The sequence below is a fragment of the Cervus elaphus genome, chromosome 15, assembly GCF_910594005.1.
Source record: "Cervus elaphus chromosome 15, mCerEla1.1, whole genome shotgun sequence".
NCBI classification, from domain to species: domain Eukaryota; kingdom Metazoa; phylum Chordata; class Mammalia; order Artiodactyla; family Cervidae; genus Cervus; species Cervus elaphus.
In genome coordinates, this window is record NC_057829.1 from 84,415,449 (window position 1) to 84,433,795 (window position 18,347).

An 18,347-nucleotide genomic window follows, 5' to 3' on the forward strand; every position below is an offset into this window, starting at 1 on the left:
TCTGGGGTAAGGGGCTTAGATGACCCAACGTGAGGGCAGGTGCCTGCTCTGGGGAGCCCCCAGGGGACCCCAGCACAGTGTCCGGACGGAGCCCTGGCAACCCCAGGAGCCTCGCTGGGCCTCCTGGGCCTGGGGGTCCCTCAGGGAATCCCCAGGCCTGCCACAGGCTGCCCTCTGGGAGGACAGGGCTTGGGGGTGCTCGCAGAGCCGGCAGGGACTCCCCGGCCACACCCAGATGGTTCCAGTGACCTGTTCCTACTTGGAGCTTCCCTGTGAATTTCAGTTTAGGAAAGGGTTCGGCTGCTTAAACAAGGCTGTGAATGACCCCTACAGGGGTTTCTTCCCAGTGAAGGCCATGCCTCCTGGACTGAGGTCCAGCCCTGGGGTTTCCTTCTGGGGTTTGCAAGAGCAAGCTTTCAACAGGGTCGTAACCACCTGGGGAAGGTCATTGAGAAACAGGGTCTGAGGGCCGAGTCTTGGAGCTTCAATGAGTTTTCCTTCTTCCCACTGTCCTTCATGGCAGATTTTGTTAGGAAATGGAGCTCTGTGGCTCTTCCTTCCACCCAGACATGCTGTTGACGTAGATGCTTCTAGTCAGTGGGACGGGGAGAGAGAGGTGAGCCCTCTGACAGGGGTGTGCCCCCCCAGGACCCTCCTTTCTGTACAAGAGGAAGCGCTCTCTGAACAGGGTCTGATAAAGGGCTGTGGGACGCAAAGGCCTTGGGGCAGGATGGGGTCCTGGTGTTGAAGGACAGGTGGCCTGTGGCCCCATGGTCTTCTTCCTGCACACCCAGGACCTCCACCTCCTTCCTGCTCCACTGACTTCACCCGTCTCCCCACCTGGATGCCTCCCCAGTGGGCTTTGGAATGACGGGTAGGTTCCCTCTGCTTCCTTCTTCCTGGTATCTTCTGAACAAAAAGCTCACAAGCCCTTGTTGTGTTAGGATCTTTACTGCTGACCACAGGGGGTAGAGGATGGAGTCATCGCAATGACAAGAATGAGGAAGGGGTGCTGTCCTTTGTAACAGTTATCCATGGGGCTTTCTCTCCAGTGTTCGGGCAGGATTCCCCTCCCCCAGCCTCACTGCCACACTGTCCTGGAAGGTCACTCCTGTTCCCATTCGTGGTTGCCAAATGACTCCTGATTGCATTTAGTCTCACTTCCTTAGAGAAACTGCCTCTGCCATCGAGTCACATGGTTTCCAGCCCAACCCCCCTCCCCGCCCCCACCTTAGCAACCTGCACTAGTGCTTTTGCCCTATTGCAATGGTCACCATGCAGGTCTGTCTCTAAGACAAGACGGTGTGCTTCTGTTGGGGAGGGACCCTTTGTACCTCCTCCTCCCTTGTGAATATTTTGTATTCCTGCCTCTTTTTCCTTTTTTGGCTCTGCGCAGGACAGGCGTTACTAATCAATCACGGCACTCTTTTTTTTTTTTTTATAATCCTAAACCTAACACTTCAGGATCCAAACAATCATAACCCCCTCTCATAATAACCATCATAACATAATAAGCAATAACAACCAACTATAACCATTCCTGTTATAATCATAAGAGGAATCCACTGTGCTATCTGGCCTTACGAGTTCCCTAGCAGATGTGTATCCTGGTTCTCTTCTCCTGTCACCTGACACTCATCAATTGTTGGGCTGCCAGTAGGACAATGGAAAACAGTGAAGTCCCTCGGAAATGTGCCTCTTCTCATCAAGGGGAGAGGAGGAATTGGGGACCCACAACAGGAAAAGCTATAGGATTGAGAAAAGAAATCCAAGGTTGAGTGTAACTTTCATCTGGATGGAGCCTAATGCAGACGTCTGGCCCTAAATCCTGCCTGATGACCGATACAAGGCATGGGTTCCTGGTATCCTTCCAGAATGAAGCTGCAGGAGATCAAGGGTTAACAACTCATGGCAAGGAAGCTGAGGTGTCATCTCATAGCGTCCACATCTCAGCTGAAAGGCAAGACAGGGCTCACTCAGGCCAGGATAACAAAGGCAAGTCCTGAAAGCCATACGCTCCTGACCAAGAGTTACCGACCATCAAGAGAATTTTTTGGGAAAAAAAAAAAAAGAACAACAGGAAACCTTCTAGGTAGGTTGTGGGAGTTTTACCAGTCTGGTGATAAAGACCAGGGATCCCAAAGTGATATCTACATAAGAGAGGGATTGTGGGCAAAGTTGGAGGAGGTCGGAGGCTGGTTTGGTGGGTTTGCCAGGCTGGACAATAAAAAGGCTGAGTGCTAAAGAATTGATGCTTTCGAACAGTGGTGTTGAAGACTCATGAGAGTCTTTTGGACAGCAGGGAGATCAAACCAGTCAATCCTAAAGGGAATCAACCTTGAATATTCCTTGGAAGGAGTGATGCTGAAGTTGAAGCTCCAATACTTTGGCCACCTGATAGGAAAAGCTGACTCATTGGAAAAGACACTGATGTTAGGAAAGACTGAAGACAGGAGGATAAGAGGGTGACAGAGGATGAGATTGTTGGATAGCATCACCAACTCAGTAGACATGAGTTTGAGCAAATGCCAGGAGATGGTGAAGGAAAGGGAAGCCTGGTGTGCTGCAGTTCATGGGATCTCAAAGAGTCAGACACGACTGAGCAACTAAACAGCAAAAAAGGGTCAGGCAATGTGAATACCAAGGGCATGAAAGCAAAGCCTATGAATGGTTGGAGGTGGTTCAGTTCGAGGTCACATGTTTCTCAGTTCCTGGGTTATGGAATGAGTATGAGACCCGGAAGATGGTGGCTAAAGCTAATATAAGCCCGTGGAATCCATAGATCTCTCTCATGTCTTCTGCTCTCCAATCATGTCTGCAATGTCATCCTCATTTCTTCAAGGCCAGGGGCCAACAGGAGAGTGCCCTGCCAGGACAAACCATCCCAGAGATGCTTTTCCCCTTGGCACCGTGCCCTGTATTTGCTCAGCAGCCCACATCCTGCTCTGCCCTGAGCCTTGGAGCAGACTTCCCACAAATTCATTCACATTCTCCCAGATTAAAGTCAAGCCTATATTCAGGGAGCACTTGAGAGACTTAGAGGTTCACCTAGAAGGAAGTTGGAAATTGCACTGCTAATATCAGCACTTTTGCAGTTGGGAAATTGCCAGACTGTTACACGACAATCAGTCTAACCCACCTAAATTGTTCCACAGATTAGCCATCGATTGTTAGAAAAGTCCCTGACTTCCTTTATCTTTATGGCACCAATACAAATACAGTATCCCGGAGGACACGCCTCCTATTAACTACGAACCTATAAATATCAAGGCATTTTTACTGAGATTGAGAAGAACCCAGCAAAATGGGGATCTCCACAGTCATCCTTCAAATATGTCTTTTATTGGGTCAAATTCTATCTGCAGGTATTATATCTAATTATTACATTTGTTTTTCACTGCTGTAAATCCAAATCATGGCAAAGTATATCTGTTTTTTGGTGCTATTCTTTCATCTGAAGAGGAGTTTTATATCAAGAGTGGGGGGATAGTTCTTTGGTGATCATTGTAATTGCAAAGATTTTTTGCTTTGTTTCTGGCTGAGAAATGCAATGGTTGTAGTTAGAAAAATCCAGTCACTATGTCAATTGTCTTCAGTGAGTCACTCAACTAAGGAAATGATTGATTGGTTTTAGAAAAATTCCTGAAATTAAGGAAAAATGTGTATTATTGAAACTAAAGCTTTGTTATCATTGATCAAGCCTGTGGTTTGTGTATTGATGAACATGGCCAGCAAAGATTGCCCTGTAAATGCGCTTAATGTGACTTCTGTCTGCAGGTATGTCTGGTTTGATAATTAACATTTACCAAGCAAAATCAGATCACATAGCTGAGCACAGAAAAGATCATTAAGATTCCAAGTCTATGTTTGTCACTGCTTTATTTTTAAATCTTTATTTATTCATTTGGCTGTGTGGGGTCTTATTTGGGGTACGTGGGACCTTGGCTGTATCACGTGGGATCTTCTGTTGCAGCACATGAGCTTAGCTGCCCTAAGGCATGTGGGATCTTAGTTCCCTGACCAGGGATCAAACCTGCATCGTCTTCATGGCAAGGCAGATTCTTAACCACTGGACCAGCGAGATAAATGATTTGGAGATTAGTTTTAAGCACATTTTGGTGTTCTTAGATTGTCAAGTGACAAAATGGACATGAAAGAGCCCTGTGCAAATCACTGAGACCTTGAACCGCGATGTCGTTTTACCGAGATGCTAAGTGAACAGGATGTTTAGCTAGTCTGTTTAGCATTTCTCCCTTCCTGCCTGTCTCTCTCTCTCGTTCTCCTGTCTTTCTCTGTCTCTGTGTCTAGGTCTGTGACAGGCAACTCACTGACAGGCAACACCTGCCTTCCCCTCTTGCCAGGAGGACCTCAGCGGGTACTGGCTCTGGACAGACTAGGGCTAGAGACTGTGTCTCTCTCAGAATACTGGAGAATGGAAGGCAGTGTTCTTAGCTCTGGCTTTTATCAATATGAAGTTCATCCCCAGTCTTGCACTGGCTCTGAAAAGTGACAGGGGGTTCACGTCAGCCCCTAAGGGACAGGGAATGAATTGACCTGTCCTCCTCTACAAAGGGGGCTTTCCTGATAGCTCAGATGGTAAAGAATCTGTCTGCAATGCAGAAGACCCCGGTTCAATTCCTGGGTAAGGAAGATCCTCTGGAGAAGGGATAGGCTACCCTCTCCAGTATTCTTGGGCTTTCTTGGTGGTTCAGCAGGTAAAGAATCCGTCTGCAATGTGGGAGACCCAGGTTCTATCCCTGGGTTGGGAAAATCCCCTGGAGAAGGGAAAGGCTACCCACGCCAGTATTCTGGCCTGGAGAATTCCATGGACTGTATAGTCCACGGGGCCACAGATATTCGGACACGACTGAGTGACTTTCACTTCACTATCTACAGAGAGGCTTATGGCACCCTCTATGACTGGCTTGAGGGGGCTGTGGTTTTGCGTGTTATGTGCACACACGTGCACAGACACGCATGCCTACATTTGCATTTTAGACATGAGAATTAAACCTCTGCAAAGTGGTTGCTCTGCACCAGGTACTCTGCGAGACAGACACCTACCTTTTCTTGTCTAAATCTGCAGACAACTCCCAAGTTGGGTATCCACACTGCAGATGAGGCTCAGAGAGGTTCTGTATCTTGTCCAAGGTCAGCAGTTGTTGCAGGGCTGGGCCAGGATTTGAGCCTGGAGGAGGTCCACTGAATTTGAGTGGAGGGTTTGGCTGGTTAGCTCCCACGGTTTCTTGCGGAGAACTCGGCTGAGGAGAGGAACGGAGGCTTTCAGCTCAGCGCTGGAGCCTCTGGAGGAGCTCCGTGCTGCGGAAACCCCGTCAGCAGACACTGCCCAGTTCTAGTCTTTGCACCAACTCTTGAGAAAAAGTCAATGAGTTCAGGTTAGTGCTGGGCTAAAGGGGCCGTGAAACTCCTTCTGCTCCTGGCAATGTCTTTGGTCTTGCCATTTACCAACTCTGGGGCCTTTGCAAGCCTCAGTTTACTCACTGATAAAATGGGGGTAGTGTTCCAGCTTCGTAAGGTCGTACAGACATGGGGCCACCCATGCGGAGTCTGGCATGTGGAGAGTGTCTGGGCTCCGTCCACTGTTACTCTTCTGGGCATAATCCTAACATGACTTCCTAAATACAAGGCAGTATGTTGGATTGGATCCTAGAAAAAGGAAAAACTGGTGAAATCCAAATAAAGCCCGGAGTTTTGTTAGTAGGAGTGTACCCTTGTTGGTTTGGTAATCGTGACAAAGGTAGCTTGGTCATATGAGATGTTATCATGAGGGAAAATTGGGTAAGAGGATATGGAAACTGTGTATTTTCTGCAGCTTTTCTGGAAAGTTATTCCGAAATAATCTTTTTTTTTTTTTTTAAACTCAACTTCCCTTGGTCTCATTTCTTCAAGGTCAAAATAAGAAAGTAATAATTGCTTACAAACTAATTCCTGGAAAAGTGTTAATGCTTGTACTTCCCCTTTTCACAGTTTTTCAGGGATTTGGGCAATAATTAACACCTTAAAAAGAAGGAGGAAATTGTGAGATGTCCGTAGGTGGCTGACATTGGGCTGGGGTAGGCACTTCTGTTATCCTTTAAATAGGTCCCACAGATGTCTAGTTATTCCCTCATCAGCTCTCTTCACTGCACCTTGTCTTTACTGCGCAAGCTACCCTCTGGGAGCTAGGTCACTCAGTCCAATCTAGCTGTGGAGTGTTCCAGAATGAAGAGGAAGTCCAAGGCCACGCCCAGAGCCTGAGTCTCAACCAGACACCCAGGACCCTCCTTTCCAGCCTCGGGTCTCTCCATAGCTGGCTTGACAACCCCCACCAGGGTTTCAGTTCCAACCTGTCCCCTGCTGTTTTCCACCCTGTAATTTTATTTGTTCTGCCCCTTTCCCAGCAGGATGCCTTACAGTACAGAGCGAATCTGTTCTGGCCACCTTACACCCAGCAGGAGCTGCCTCTTGCCATGGGGACTGCTCTCCTGCTGTTCCCTCCGCCTGGAACACAGGCTTATTCTTCCCCTCACCACCTCCTCACCTCTGGCTAAATCTAGCTGCTCTTTTTTAAATACCATGGGCATTGTCCCATCCAGGAACCCTGACGTGTACTCTCAACACACACACACACACACACACACACACACACACAATGTGTCATCCTATGCTTGCCACTCTTATTCTGCCAGAGCATCTTAGCTCTATGGATTTTTCTAGAGATCCTGCTATGCAGGGAGTCCCTGGAGGGCAAGGACCATGTCTGGCATACTTAGTACAACACCACGCGTCCCTTGGAGCCTGGCAGAGGCTCCCGCTGGCCGGAAGGGAAGGGCAGGAGAACCCTTCCTGAGCCGTCCGCTCTGTGCCCTGTGCCAGGTCCTGAGAAGTAGTTCTCATCCTTATGTACAGTTCAAAGGGAGCCAGGCACCATACTGGGGCTTCCCAGGTGGCTCGGTGGTAAAGAATCCGCCTACCGACGCAGGAAACATGGCTTCAATCCTTGGCCCGGAAATATCCCCTGGAGTAGGAACTGGCTACCCTCTCCAGCGTTCTTGCCTGGGAAATCCCATGGACAGAGGAGCCTGGCAGGCTACAGTCCAACGGGGTGGCAAAAAGAGTCAGACATGGCTTAGTAACTAAACAAGACCCCATATCAGGAGCAATCGTATAGTTGCTAAATCGTGTCTGACTCTTTGAGACCCTATGGACTGCAGCCTGCCAGGCTCCCCTGTCCCGTCGGAATCTCCAGGCAAGAATGCTGGAGTGGGTTGCCATTTCCTCCTCCAGGGGATCATCCTGACCTAGGATTGAACCCACATCTCCTGCACTGGTGGGCAGATTCTTTATCAGTGAGCCATCAGTGAAGCCCCTAAATCTGTTTGTTTCTCTTTTGCATGTGCATTCATTTGTGTTGTTTAAAAACTACACATAAGTGATATCATACAGTATCCTACACGTCTCTTCTCCACTCTTGGCTGCCCTAAACCCACTGCAATGCTGTGGCATGGAGCTGGTGGGAACAGAGCATTACCAGGTAGATAATGGGATCATTCACAGGAAAGCCATGAATGTTGCTTCCCAGTGGATAATCGTGACCACTGAACATGGAGTGCAGTTGTATGAGCTGGGCTCTTGAGAAGGGGAGGGCAGGGATGGAGGGTGGACTAGCTATTCTTTGAGTCCCCAAAGCTGGGTTGGAAGGGAAAGAGGATTACAGTGACCAGACTCCCCTTGTCCTGAAATAGGCAACCTGACACTGAATCCCAAATACCTGTCCATTGCTGGGAGGTAATAATTAGAAGACACACCCTCCCTGTGCCTCAAATTCCTCCCTAGAAACGGCCCATTTGCTGCCTGATGACTGCACTTGTGACCTCCCATGCTGTTACTGCCCCAAACTCCACCAACTCCAGTGCTGTCAGGGGCAATGCTGACCACAAACTCTTCATTACTAAAGATTGTTATTTCAGAATGCTTTGCTTTCTGACAAGTTGAAACGGAATCTCATTTGCACTTGAATTTTGGGAAGCGGTGGAGCTGAGCTATGAGCATATTTACTCTGGGGTCAGTGCCCTCGACTTCCGGCATCAATTTCACTGTCAGCGCTGTGTGACCTTTGATAAGCTGTTTTACATCACTAAGCCTTGGATTTCACTTCCATAAAGTAGACTGTGTAATAATCTGACACTGTAATAATCTGATAAAGGATATCCTGAGGATAAAAGGAGATACTGCGGGGAGCACAGTTAGCTCAGTGCTGGGAATGCTGTAACTGCCAGGATGTAAGAGCATCTCCTCCCTTCCCTACATGTTTCCTCCTCTCCCCTCCTACTCTTTCTCTCCTCTTCCTCCCTCTCTGCTTTATCCTTAGCTTCATTTTTTCCTTGTCTTCTTTTTCTTTCATCCTTGCTCTTTTCTTTAGCCTACGACACCACTTCCTTCTGAACCTAAAAGAATCTGCCTCCTACATTACCAGACAACACATCTCCCACATTCAGCCTCAAACCACAGCTTTTAATGCAGTTAGGGTGGAGAGCGTAGGAACTAGAGAAAAACACAGAGCAAAGGTAAAAGCACACCTCGTCCCATCACCTGAGATTGGCTTTATTAAAATACGTATTTCTTGCCAATTACATGTGTATGGAAGTGGCATCCTTCTTTCCCCTCTCCCCGCCCCCATACTGAGTGGCATGCCAAATCTTAGTTCCCTGACCAGGAATCAAACCCATGTCCCCTGCAGTTCAGAGTCTTAACCACTTGACAGCCAGGGAAGTCCCTAAAGGATAGCATTTAACATACAGTTTTTCTATAGTTTATATTCTGAACATTTTAACATGCATTCATGATTTTGGGAAATTGAAGTTTTTTTTTCAGGTTTTATTCTTTTTTAAAAATTTCTGCTTTATTGAGGTATGATTGGCCAAGAAATTTACAGGATATTTAAAGAGCACCTTGTGGTGATTTGATATGCATATGCGTGATGGAAAGATTCTCCCTCATCTAGTTAAGAACATATCCATCACGTCACATATCTATTTTTATTTCGGTGAGAACATTTAAGTTCTACTCCCTTAGCAAATTTCGGTTGTATAATAGATGCAGTTTTATCAACTATAGTCCCCATGTTTTACATTAGATCCTAAGATCTTATTTATCATCTGGCTGAAAGTTTGTACCCTTTTGCCAACCTCTCCCTATTTCTACCACCCCTTTTCAGATTCTTTCTGTAATTATAATAAATAATACTGTGAAGATCATGCTTGTTCATGCATCTTTGTCCACATTCAGTAAATTATAATTTCCTTTGGCTAGATTCTTAGACGTGGAATTACTGAGTCAAAGAGTTGACCATTTTAAGATTTTTAAAGCATACTGGTACATTATTTTCTAGCAATCTACCAATTCTTTCTCCAATAGTAAAAAAGGAAAATGCAATCTTCTGCAACTTTGCTGAATCTGAATATTACCATTCAAAACTCTTGGCTGAATTGCTGGATAAAAATTGATGTACAGTTATTTTAATTTGCATTTTTTTGCTTTATAGTCATGGTGAAAATTTTTAAGCCATTTAAATTCCTTTACTTGAACTGTCTGTTTTTATCCTCTATTTTTTTGTGTATGTGAAAGTTAGTATCATCTTTGTTGGTTTATAGAAACTCTCTCTGTCCATTATGTTGAACAAACTCTCTCCACTTTGTCCATTATATTGATGACAAATATTTTCCCAATTTGTTATTTGCCTTTAAGTTTTGATTTCGTTCTGCACAAATATTTTTACATAATTAAATTTATTGCTATTTTTCTTTGTAATTTCCTGTTGATTTAAAATCTAGAAATTTCACAAAAATCAAATAAACATTTAATTAGTTTCCTGTTTTCATTTGTTTAATAAAATCCTGTTTTTTGGTTTTGAAAATTATTTTTCCTTCTGGTGTGAAGTAAATATCTAAATTGATCCTAAAATAATTTAAATTTTAAACTTTGCTTTAATTTTTATAGCCTTATTTTGAATATTTTGGAGCTAATCCTAAGTTTTTGAATGCCGACAACATGACAAACACTATATTAATTAAGCACCTGATATATTTTTCTAACTTTGTCTTCACAATAACCTTGTGAAGTAGGTTAGCATAACTATCTTTTTACAGATGAAGAAACTAGGACTGAGGGAGAATAAATGACTTGCCCAAGTTTAGAGACCAAATAAACAGCAGAGCTAGAATTTGAACTCAAGGTACCTGTCTCCCAGGTTCATAGGTGGGCAAGACCCCCAGTCCCAAACCCACATTGTCCCTTCCCCCTCCCCATCGGTATTTTTTTCTTTTTCAAGAACTTATCAGTCATTTCTAGCCTATTTATTTTTCTTGATAAACTTCAAGATTAATTTTTAAAGACCAATCCAAGAAAAACTTTTTGATGGAAATGATATCAAACCTATGAATTAGTTTAGAATGACTGATAGTCCTATATTCAGTCCTCCCATCTGGAACCCCGCTTCATCTCTTCATCTGAGGAGACAGCCAAGAAGCTTTACACAGAGTCGATAGTTTTATTCTTATGGGGTTGCTTCTCAAGGGAAGTTTATTTATAGTGTTTTACTTCCTTGGAGCCCATCTTCCCCTTGCCTGGTGCACATCTGCTCAGAAGTCCTGGTTCTATTCCGGGAGATCTTCTTCTGGACTCCCAGCATCCCACAGTCGGAGCTCTCAGTTCTCTGTCCCCTAACCATTTGTCTCTAAACTTCATCCACTAGAGCCAATCTCCAGAGGCAGCACTGTGTCTGTCATCTCCACACTCCCCCTGCCTGCTGGAGTCAGGCATCCAGCTGCTGTTTTTTAGTCGTTAAGTTATGTCCAACTCTTTGCCTCCCCTTGGACGCCAGCATGCCAGGCTCCTCAGTCTTTCACCATCTCCCAGAGTTTGCTCAAATTCATGTCCACTGAATCAGGGATGCTATCTAACCATCTCAATCCTCTGTCGTCCCCTTCTCCTCCCACCTTCAATCTTTCCCAGCATCAGGGTCTTTTCCAATAGTCAGCTCTTTGTATCAGGTGACCAAAATATTGGAGCATCAGTCCTTCAAATGAATATTCAGGGCCGATCTCCTGTAGGATGGACTGGTTTGATCTCTTTGGAGTCCAAGGGATTCTCAGGAGTCTTCTCCAGCACCACAACTCAAAAGCATCAGTTCTTCAGTGTTCAGTCTTCTTTATGGTCCAATTCTCACATCTGTACACAACTATTGGAAAAACCATAACTTTGACTCTACGGACCTTTGTCGGCAAAGTGACGTCTCTGCTTTTTAACCTGCTGTCTAGGTTTGCCTTTCCTTCTAAGAAGCAAACGTCTTTCAATTTCATGGCTGCAGTCACCATCTGCAGTGATTTTGAAGCCCAAGAAAATAAAATCTGTCACTGCTTCCACTTTTGCCCCTTCTATTTGCCATAAAGTGATGGGACTGGACGCCTTGATCTTAGTTTTTTTAATGCTGAGTTTCAAGTCAGCTTTTTTACTCTTCTCTTTCACCCTCATCAAGAGCCCATTGTTCCTCTTCACTTTCTGCCAGGAGCGTGATTGTTGAATAAATTATTCCCTACCACTCTGTCCAAACACTTCTGCTGCAGGCCTGTGACAGTGGTTTTCAAACTTTAATGTGTATCAGAATCACCTGGAATGGATACATATTGTTGGACATCACCTCCAGGGTAAACTCTTAAGTCTGGAGGAGGCTTAAGAATTTGCTTTTTTTTTCTTTTAAACAAATTCCCAGGTGCTGCTTGGTGCTGAATATTCATGGAACTAAATTAAGAGCCATTGTTCTAAAAGAACCCTTTTCTAATGTGACTGGGTCAGGCAGCTGTTTTTCCCAAAAATATTGCTTAAAATCATAAAATATTATAGATACACATTTAAAATGTTTCCTTTTATCTTAAAACATATAAACACACTTTGATTTGCCAATTTGTTGCTATAGACTTCTCAGCAGAGGTCTTCTGCATTCTGCAGCACCTTTCTTGCATAAACTGCTCCCATTTGGCATATCTGTAACTTTTAATTTTTAGTCTCTCTAAAGTAGAGTATGAAATGAAAGACATTTGCAAAGCAACCTCCTAGGTGGCTCAGTGGTAGAGAATCTGCCTGGCAACATAGGAGATGTGAGTCCGATTGCCGGCTCGGGAAGATCCCCTGGAGTAGGAAATGGCAACCCACTCCAGTATTCTTGCCTGGGAAATCCCAGGCACAGGAGCTTGGTGAGGTACAGTCCATGGGGTCGCAAAGGTGCGGGACATGATTGAGTGACTGAATGAACAAATGAATGAGGGTATAAATTCACTTGCTTTAAATATCTTTCTCCTTTTTGCTGCCTAACCCACTTGATGTCTTTTTAGCACATTAATTTTATTTCCAAAGCATTCAGCCTTAATTTTTTGAAAAACATCTTTCTTTTTCTACCCATATTTGATCAATTTACTTAATATTTATTTTAGTGTCAAGTTGATTTTGATTTATGTCAAAATCAACATAAACAGGTTCAGGACTCATATCTGTCATTCACTGATCACACAGCTTGGTTGGAATGCAAGTTGCCAAGTGTACTAGAAATTAACCCACCAGTGCTAGTGGTTAGTAGGTTTACAGAAAGGATGGAGAGTTCAGTGGATCTGGCTCGGGGGGTTAGTCACCTAAAGGACAGTTAAGACAACTTCTTGTCTACTGCTCCTGCTGGGATGCCTTCCATCTAGTGAGTGCTAAGTCACTTCAGTTATGTCTGGCTGGGATCTCCCGTGGACTGTAGCCTGCCAGGCTCCTCTGCCCATGGGGTTTCCCTGGCAAGAATACTGGAGAGTAGCCAGATATTGTAAATAAAAACATAATATATCCAGTTAAATTCAAATTTTAGATAAATTTTAAGCATACATATATTCCATGTAATATTTTGAACATATTTACATCAAAGAAGAAATCATTGTTTATCTGAAATTCAAATTTTACTGGGCATCCTGAGTTTTATCTGGCAACTCAACAACTTTCACCTTGTTTTTTCTTGACATATGTCTATGCCTTCTTCTAAGCCTTGTTGAAAGAGCCTGTCCTCTCTGGATTCCTCCTGCCCTTCTTCCAAGCCCAGGAATTGCTTCTTTTGAGATTTCCATTTCCCCTCCACTGTGTTCCTCATTGGCCAAGGTGAAGTATTACTGGTTAGCAAGTCTGGCTGCCAGAGGCTTCCCAGGTGGCTCGGTGGTAAAGAATCTGCCTACTTATGCAGGAGATGCAGAAGACACGGGTTCAATCCCTGGGTTGAGAAGATCCCCTGGAGGAGGGCATGGCAACCCACTCTAGTATTCTTGTCTGGGAAATCCCATGGACCAAGGAGCCTGGCGGGCTACAGTCCATGGGGTCGCAAAGAATTGGACACGACTGAGCGACTGAGCACATGGACAAGGTCTGGCTGCCATTGGCCTCTGAGCCCCAGAGGAGTACATCTTACCTTCAGTGATGGATCCCGCCGCTTTTTGCCCCTTGTGTGGTCAGAGTCAGGTCCATATTCCCTGAGTGAATCAATGAATTAATGAACGATGGGTCCAGCGACCCTCCAAAGCAAAGAGCAATGCAACTCTCTCTGCTGCTCAAATTAGCTGATGGGAGGGAGGGTGCGTCTGGCGTTAACGCTTGTTTTCAGAAGAGCTCTCATTTGGCTGTTTTTCTTTGTTGTTCCAGCAACATCAACAACGAGAGACACCACAGACACTGCCTTCTGGGAGTTACTCAGCTCTGGTAAGTCTATCTGAACCCCCCGGGCTGGGCGATTGTGGTGCCCAAGGCCACCCCCAAGGACTCAGGAGGGACTGCCACAGAGAATTCTGCTGGGTTTTAGATGTGGGACAGGAAGGGTTTCCTCTGATGGGGTCCACCTAGACCCTTAGCTCCTTCCTCGTGAAGTTCCATACTGACCATGAGACAGGCCCCCAGGCTCCATGCCAGTGTCTGTCCAGGCACACTCCTTTCCTAAGGTCTCTGGTCCCCAGGCTGCCCCACGGGGTGTCCAGCAGGGGTTACAGACAGCAGGGCGGCAGGGGCAGTGGGGGGGCGGCAGGATCTAGCTGAGCCTCTCTGATGAGAATCACATTCCTCTTCTTCTCTAGAGCTGCTAACAAGTCTTGGGGAAATAAGGAATACCCTGGCCTCAGTACTTCAAATGCTAACTGCTTCTGCTCCCTAAATCCTCTTTTATGGCAGTCCTGTGTGTGCATGAGCATACCTGCTTGTGCAAAAGCACAGACTATGATTTGAGCCAAATAATACAAATGGTAAATATACGTGCACTGGGAGGCAGAACTGCGAAATGGTTAAGAGCAACCGTCTGAGTACCAATCTGGCTGTCGCTTACTGGTCAGTTGATCTGGGTCACCTACTCAAGCCAGCTTCCCTATGGGGCTATATGAGGATGAGCTGAGACAACACTTGTAAAATTCTTGAGTATGATGTAAAACTTTGGAGTGACCCCAGGTCCCCAGGCTAGAAAATGTTCAAATCATCTGCCACGATTAAGCTTTTAAAAATGGGCCTCCTTGGGTGTGTGCAAGGAAGGAGAAGAGATGACACAAATGCAGACTCCCTTTAAAAAAAAAAAACAAGTCTTTGTGGACTTTCACCCTGCAGGCATTTTGGAAGCAAGCCTAGATCTCTCATTGCACTATAAGAAGGTGAACTCAGAGTCTACTATAAGAAAAGCAATGGCTCAAAGGTGGATTTCTTGCTCAGGGTCCTTGTGCATGAAATGTGCACGTGTCTGATTTTTCTTTTTTTCTTTTATAGTTTCTGAGTCAGATCCTCCCAGAACACGTGGTAAGTATTTTGAAAACAGTATCCTGTATTTGGTTTAAAGTTTATCATTCTATACAGCTATTTATATCTGAAGAATAAACACTGCCTCCTTGGACTTTAGTGAATGGTATGAGGATTGGGTACTATGTTTTGTGTCCTTTATGGAAATACAAAGGCAATAGAAACTTCTTTCAGCTATAGCACAAATGGACTGTGGTTATAGAGTTAGTTTTTTCTTTGATTTTATTTAGCCTTTGCCTCAAACTTCAGTGCACATTGGAATCAACTAGGGTATTTGGTTGAATGCAGGTCCTTAGAATTCACCTCCCCACCCCAGACACGTGGATTTGGATGGTCTGGGGTGGGACTTAGGAATCTGCATTTTTATGTAACTGAAAATAAAGATGGTCTGCAGACCCCATTTTGAGCAAGCATGCTACATGGCCCAGGACTGAATTAAGCTTTCATGTTTTCAATGCACTTATAAGATTTGACTAAGAATTTCCAAGGCAAGTGACAGAAGATCTATGCATATATTTTAAGTGCTACCTTTTTAAACTTATTTTTTCTTAATGTCTACGTTTTGCTTAATGTCAAGTAAATGCAGCTTTTAAACATTTTCCCAGATGGTTATTGGCTACGTCGTAAGTCTGGCTTATTGATGTAAAGACTTTTCCATAAGAGAATTGCTAACATTGAACTTTCACACATCTTTCACAATGGGCTCAACATCCGAGCCACCTCATCTGTCAAGAGCTAGTGCTGCCAGGATCCTTCTAAACAGGACAGGCCCCTGTAGCGACTTAGGGTTTTATGGAAAGATAGACAGTAATCTCTGAGCACACGGTTACAAGGACAGCTGTGATGGGTGCTGGGGAGAGATGTCCTTGGCAAGAGGCATGTGCTCAAGCCGTCAGAGAGAGCCACCCCGTGGAAGTCACAGGTAAATGGAGGTATAGGGCTGGTGTAAGAGTTAGCCAGACAGAGGAGGAAGGAAGAACATTTTTCTGTTATTCCTGGTACTGATGCCAGGAACTCGAGGGAACAGATATAGACTTAAGCTGACTTAGTCACCCTACCCTCACCCCCACCCTAATATTTTATCTAAGCATCATAGTGCCCTGATGGGGGCCTATCTCTAAGTTCCATTTCCCAAACTATGTGCCTTTGGCATATTTTCTGAAGCTCTAGGAAAAAAAAACAACAACAAGGACTTCTGATCAACGGAGTTCAGAAGTGTCACCTGCCATTGGTGGTAGAACACTGTTCGTCTTTGGGGGCAAACGAGCGAAGAGCAGGCAGGAGGGCCGCTGCCACTCAGACTCAGTTCTTGCTTGCCTTCTAAGTCCTTGTCTAAGTCTGCATGGAGACGATGGAGGCGAATCCAGAGAAGGATCCGTGAGCACATTTCCGGGATGCTAATCCTTGGTCACGTCTTGAATTATTGTTACAGCAAGCAACGTGCAGTCTGGCACAGCCTGCATTTTGTGCCATCCTGTCCCCCTCTACCATCCCCTTAGGCTGGACATCTTCTGCTTAGTCCATGGAGAGGGCTCAGACAAGGTTCACCATCCACAAAATCCTCAGACTTGGAGATCAATGCAGTCTGCTTGGCAGAAAAGACAGTACTCAGGAGAATGAAATAAGCTGGGTGATATCTGAGCATAGATCGCATGGGACTCTCAACTAGTGCTAGGGGGCATGGTAAACAGACACGTACTTTATTACATCTAAAACTACTGAACGCCCCATAGCCGACCCATTTGTTTTGAAGTTCTATTACAAAACTCCAAACAATTTTAGCAAGGATGCTGCAGGCTCACAAGCCCAAGACTGAATCACAGCGCCCCCTGGCGTGATTGTAAGGTGAACCTCAAGCCCTTTGCTGTGCCCGTGTGTCATTTACAAACAGCAGAACCGACTAAGATGAATCTGTATTTCTTTCTAGATCAAGAGAATTTCCAGACTATAAATGATGGTAAGACATTTTTTCTTTACTTGCCTTCCCCGGGGCTTTGCTTGCTGGCTGGGTTGGCCAGGGATGCGGCGAACTGAGGTTGAGTGCAGCCTTGGCCACAGGACAAGAGCCTGCCCTTTAGAATGCAAGGATGGAGCAGGAGTCGTGCAGGGGTGCCAAGACCCTTGGTGTGTACCAGAGACACACCCAACCAGTCCCCTGTGTCCTTCTTCTCCCTTCGTCTCTCTCATCAGTCACTCAGCTGTGTCCAACGCTTTGCGACCCCATGGACTGCAGCACGCCAGGCTTCCCTGTCCATCACCAACTCCCAGAGTTTACTCAAACTCATGCCCATTGAGTCGGTGATGCCGTCCAACCATCTCATCCTCTGTCGTCCCCTTCTCCTCCTGCCTTCAATCTTTCCCAGTTTCAGGGTCTTTTCAAATGAGTCAGTTTTTCACATCAGGTGGTCAAAGTATTGGAGTTTCAGCTTCAACATCAGTCCTTCCAATGAATATTCAGGACTGATTTCCTTTAGGATGGACAGGTTGGATCTCCTTGCAGTCCAAGGGACTCTCAAGAGTCTTCTTTAACACCACAGTTCAAAAGCATCAATTCTTCGGCGCTCAGCTTTCTTCTCTCTACCTGTCAGTTATTCATTGCATGATATTAGCTTCAGCTTGGAGTCAGGAGATGGTGGTGGTGGGGTGGAGAATCAGTGCGCTTTCTTGCCATGAATGTCAGTTCTACCGAACACAGTTAATATCTCCCAAGGACTTGCTTTGTACCCTGCACAAAATTATTTTCTTACAATGAATGAGTTAATATATATGTATTTAAAAAAAAAAACATTTGAAAGACTGGCTGGCACAGAATAAGTGCTCAACTAGTGCACATAGTAAGTGCTACTGTCATGAAATCTTCCTAACAGCACTTTGAGGTGAGTAGGATAATTAACTTTGTGCAGACGGGGGAACCAGGGCATTGTTAGGTAACTTGTCAAGTTCTGTGTCTCAGGTCACATGGTAGGCCAGTGGCTGGGCAGGGATTTAAACCCAGAACAGTTCTCTTTGGCTCTGTCCACGATTCTTTCTAAATGGATCCTCTCTCCTCCTTCTCCACAGAGAGCAAACACACCCTTTGTGCCATTAGCATCTTTCATGTGCTCACTAGGGCAGCTTGGCTGTGTTGAGGCCAATCCCTGCCCTTTCAGAGCATGCCCTGAGGGTCCAGGAATGGCCTGGGAGGGACTTGAGGGACAGGTTTCTGGTGACTGACCTCCAGGAAGGCACAGATGGAAGCTGAATTTCTGCAGGGACCATTCACAGAAATGACCAGAAGGGGGCAGCAGGTGGAGCGAAGAAAAAAACCCAGAATGCACCTTGGGAAAAGCCTACAGGCAATCCAGCTGGCTATTCCTGCTTCCCAGGTGGCACAGTGGTAAAGAATCCGTCTGCTAATGCAGGAGACTCAGGAGACGCAGGTTTGATCCCTAGGTCGGGAAGTTCCCCTGGAGTAGGAAATGGTGACCCACTCCAGTATTCTTGCCTGGAAGATTCCATGG

The 18,347-nt window shown here is 45.4% G+C and overlaps 1 protein-coding gene across 28 annotated transcripts in view; it reads left to right on the forward strand.

Annotated features, from left to right (window-relative positions):
* Positions 1-3,285: 3,285 nt before the first annotated feature.
* The window catches only part of DMBT1 (deleted in malignant brain tumors 1), a 75,447-nt gene continuing 60,385 nt past the window's right edge, over positions 3,286-18,347 (forward strand). For 21 of the 28 annotated variants that reach the window (XM_043925351.1, XM_043925349.1, XM_043925350.1 and 18 more), the window contains exons 1-4: positions 3,287-3,365; positions 13,720-13,776; positions 14,818-14,847; positions 16,775-16,804. In XM_043925351.1, the coding sequence (XP_043781286.1) occupies positions 3,305-3,365; positions 13,720-13,776; positions 14,818-14,847; positions 16,775-16,804 (178 nt within the window). In that variant the 5' untranslated portion in view covers positions 3,287-3,304. Of the gene's footprint in view, positions 3,366-13,719; positions 13,777-14,817; positions 14,848-16,774; positions 16,805-18,347 lie in introns of all 28 variants that reach the window. The other 7 variants (XM_043925374.1, XM_043925378.1, XM_043925363.1 and 4 more) reach the window with 2 other exon arrangements.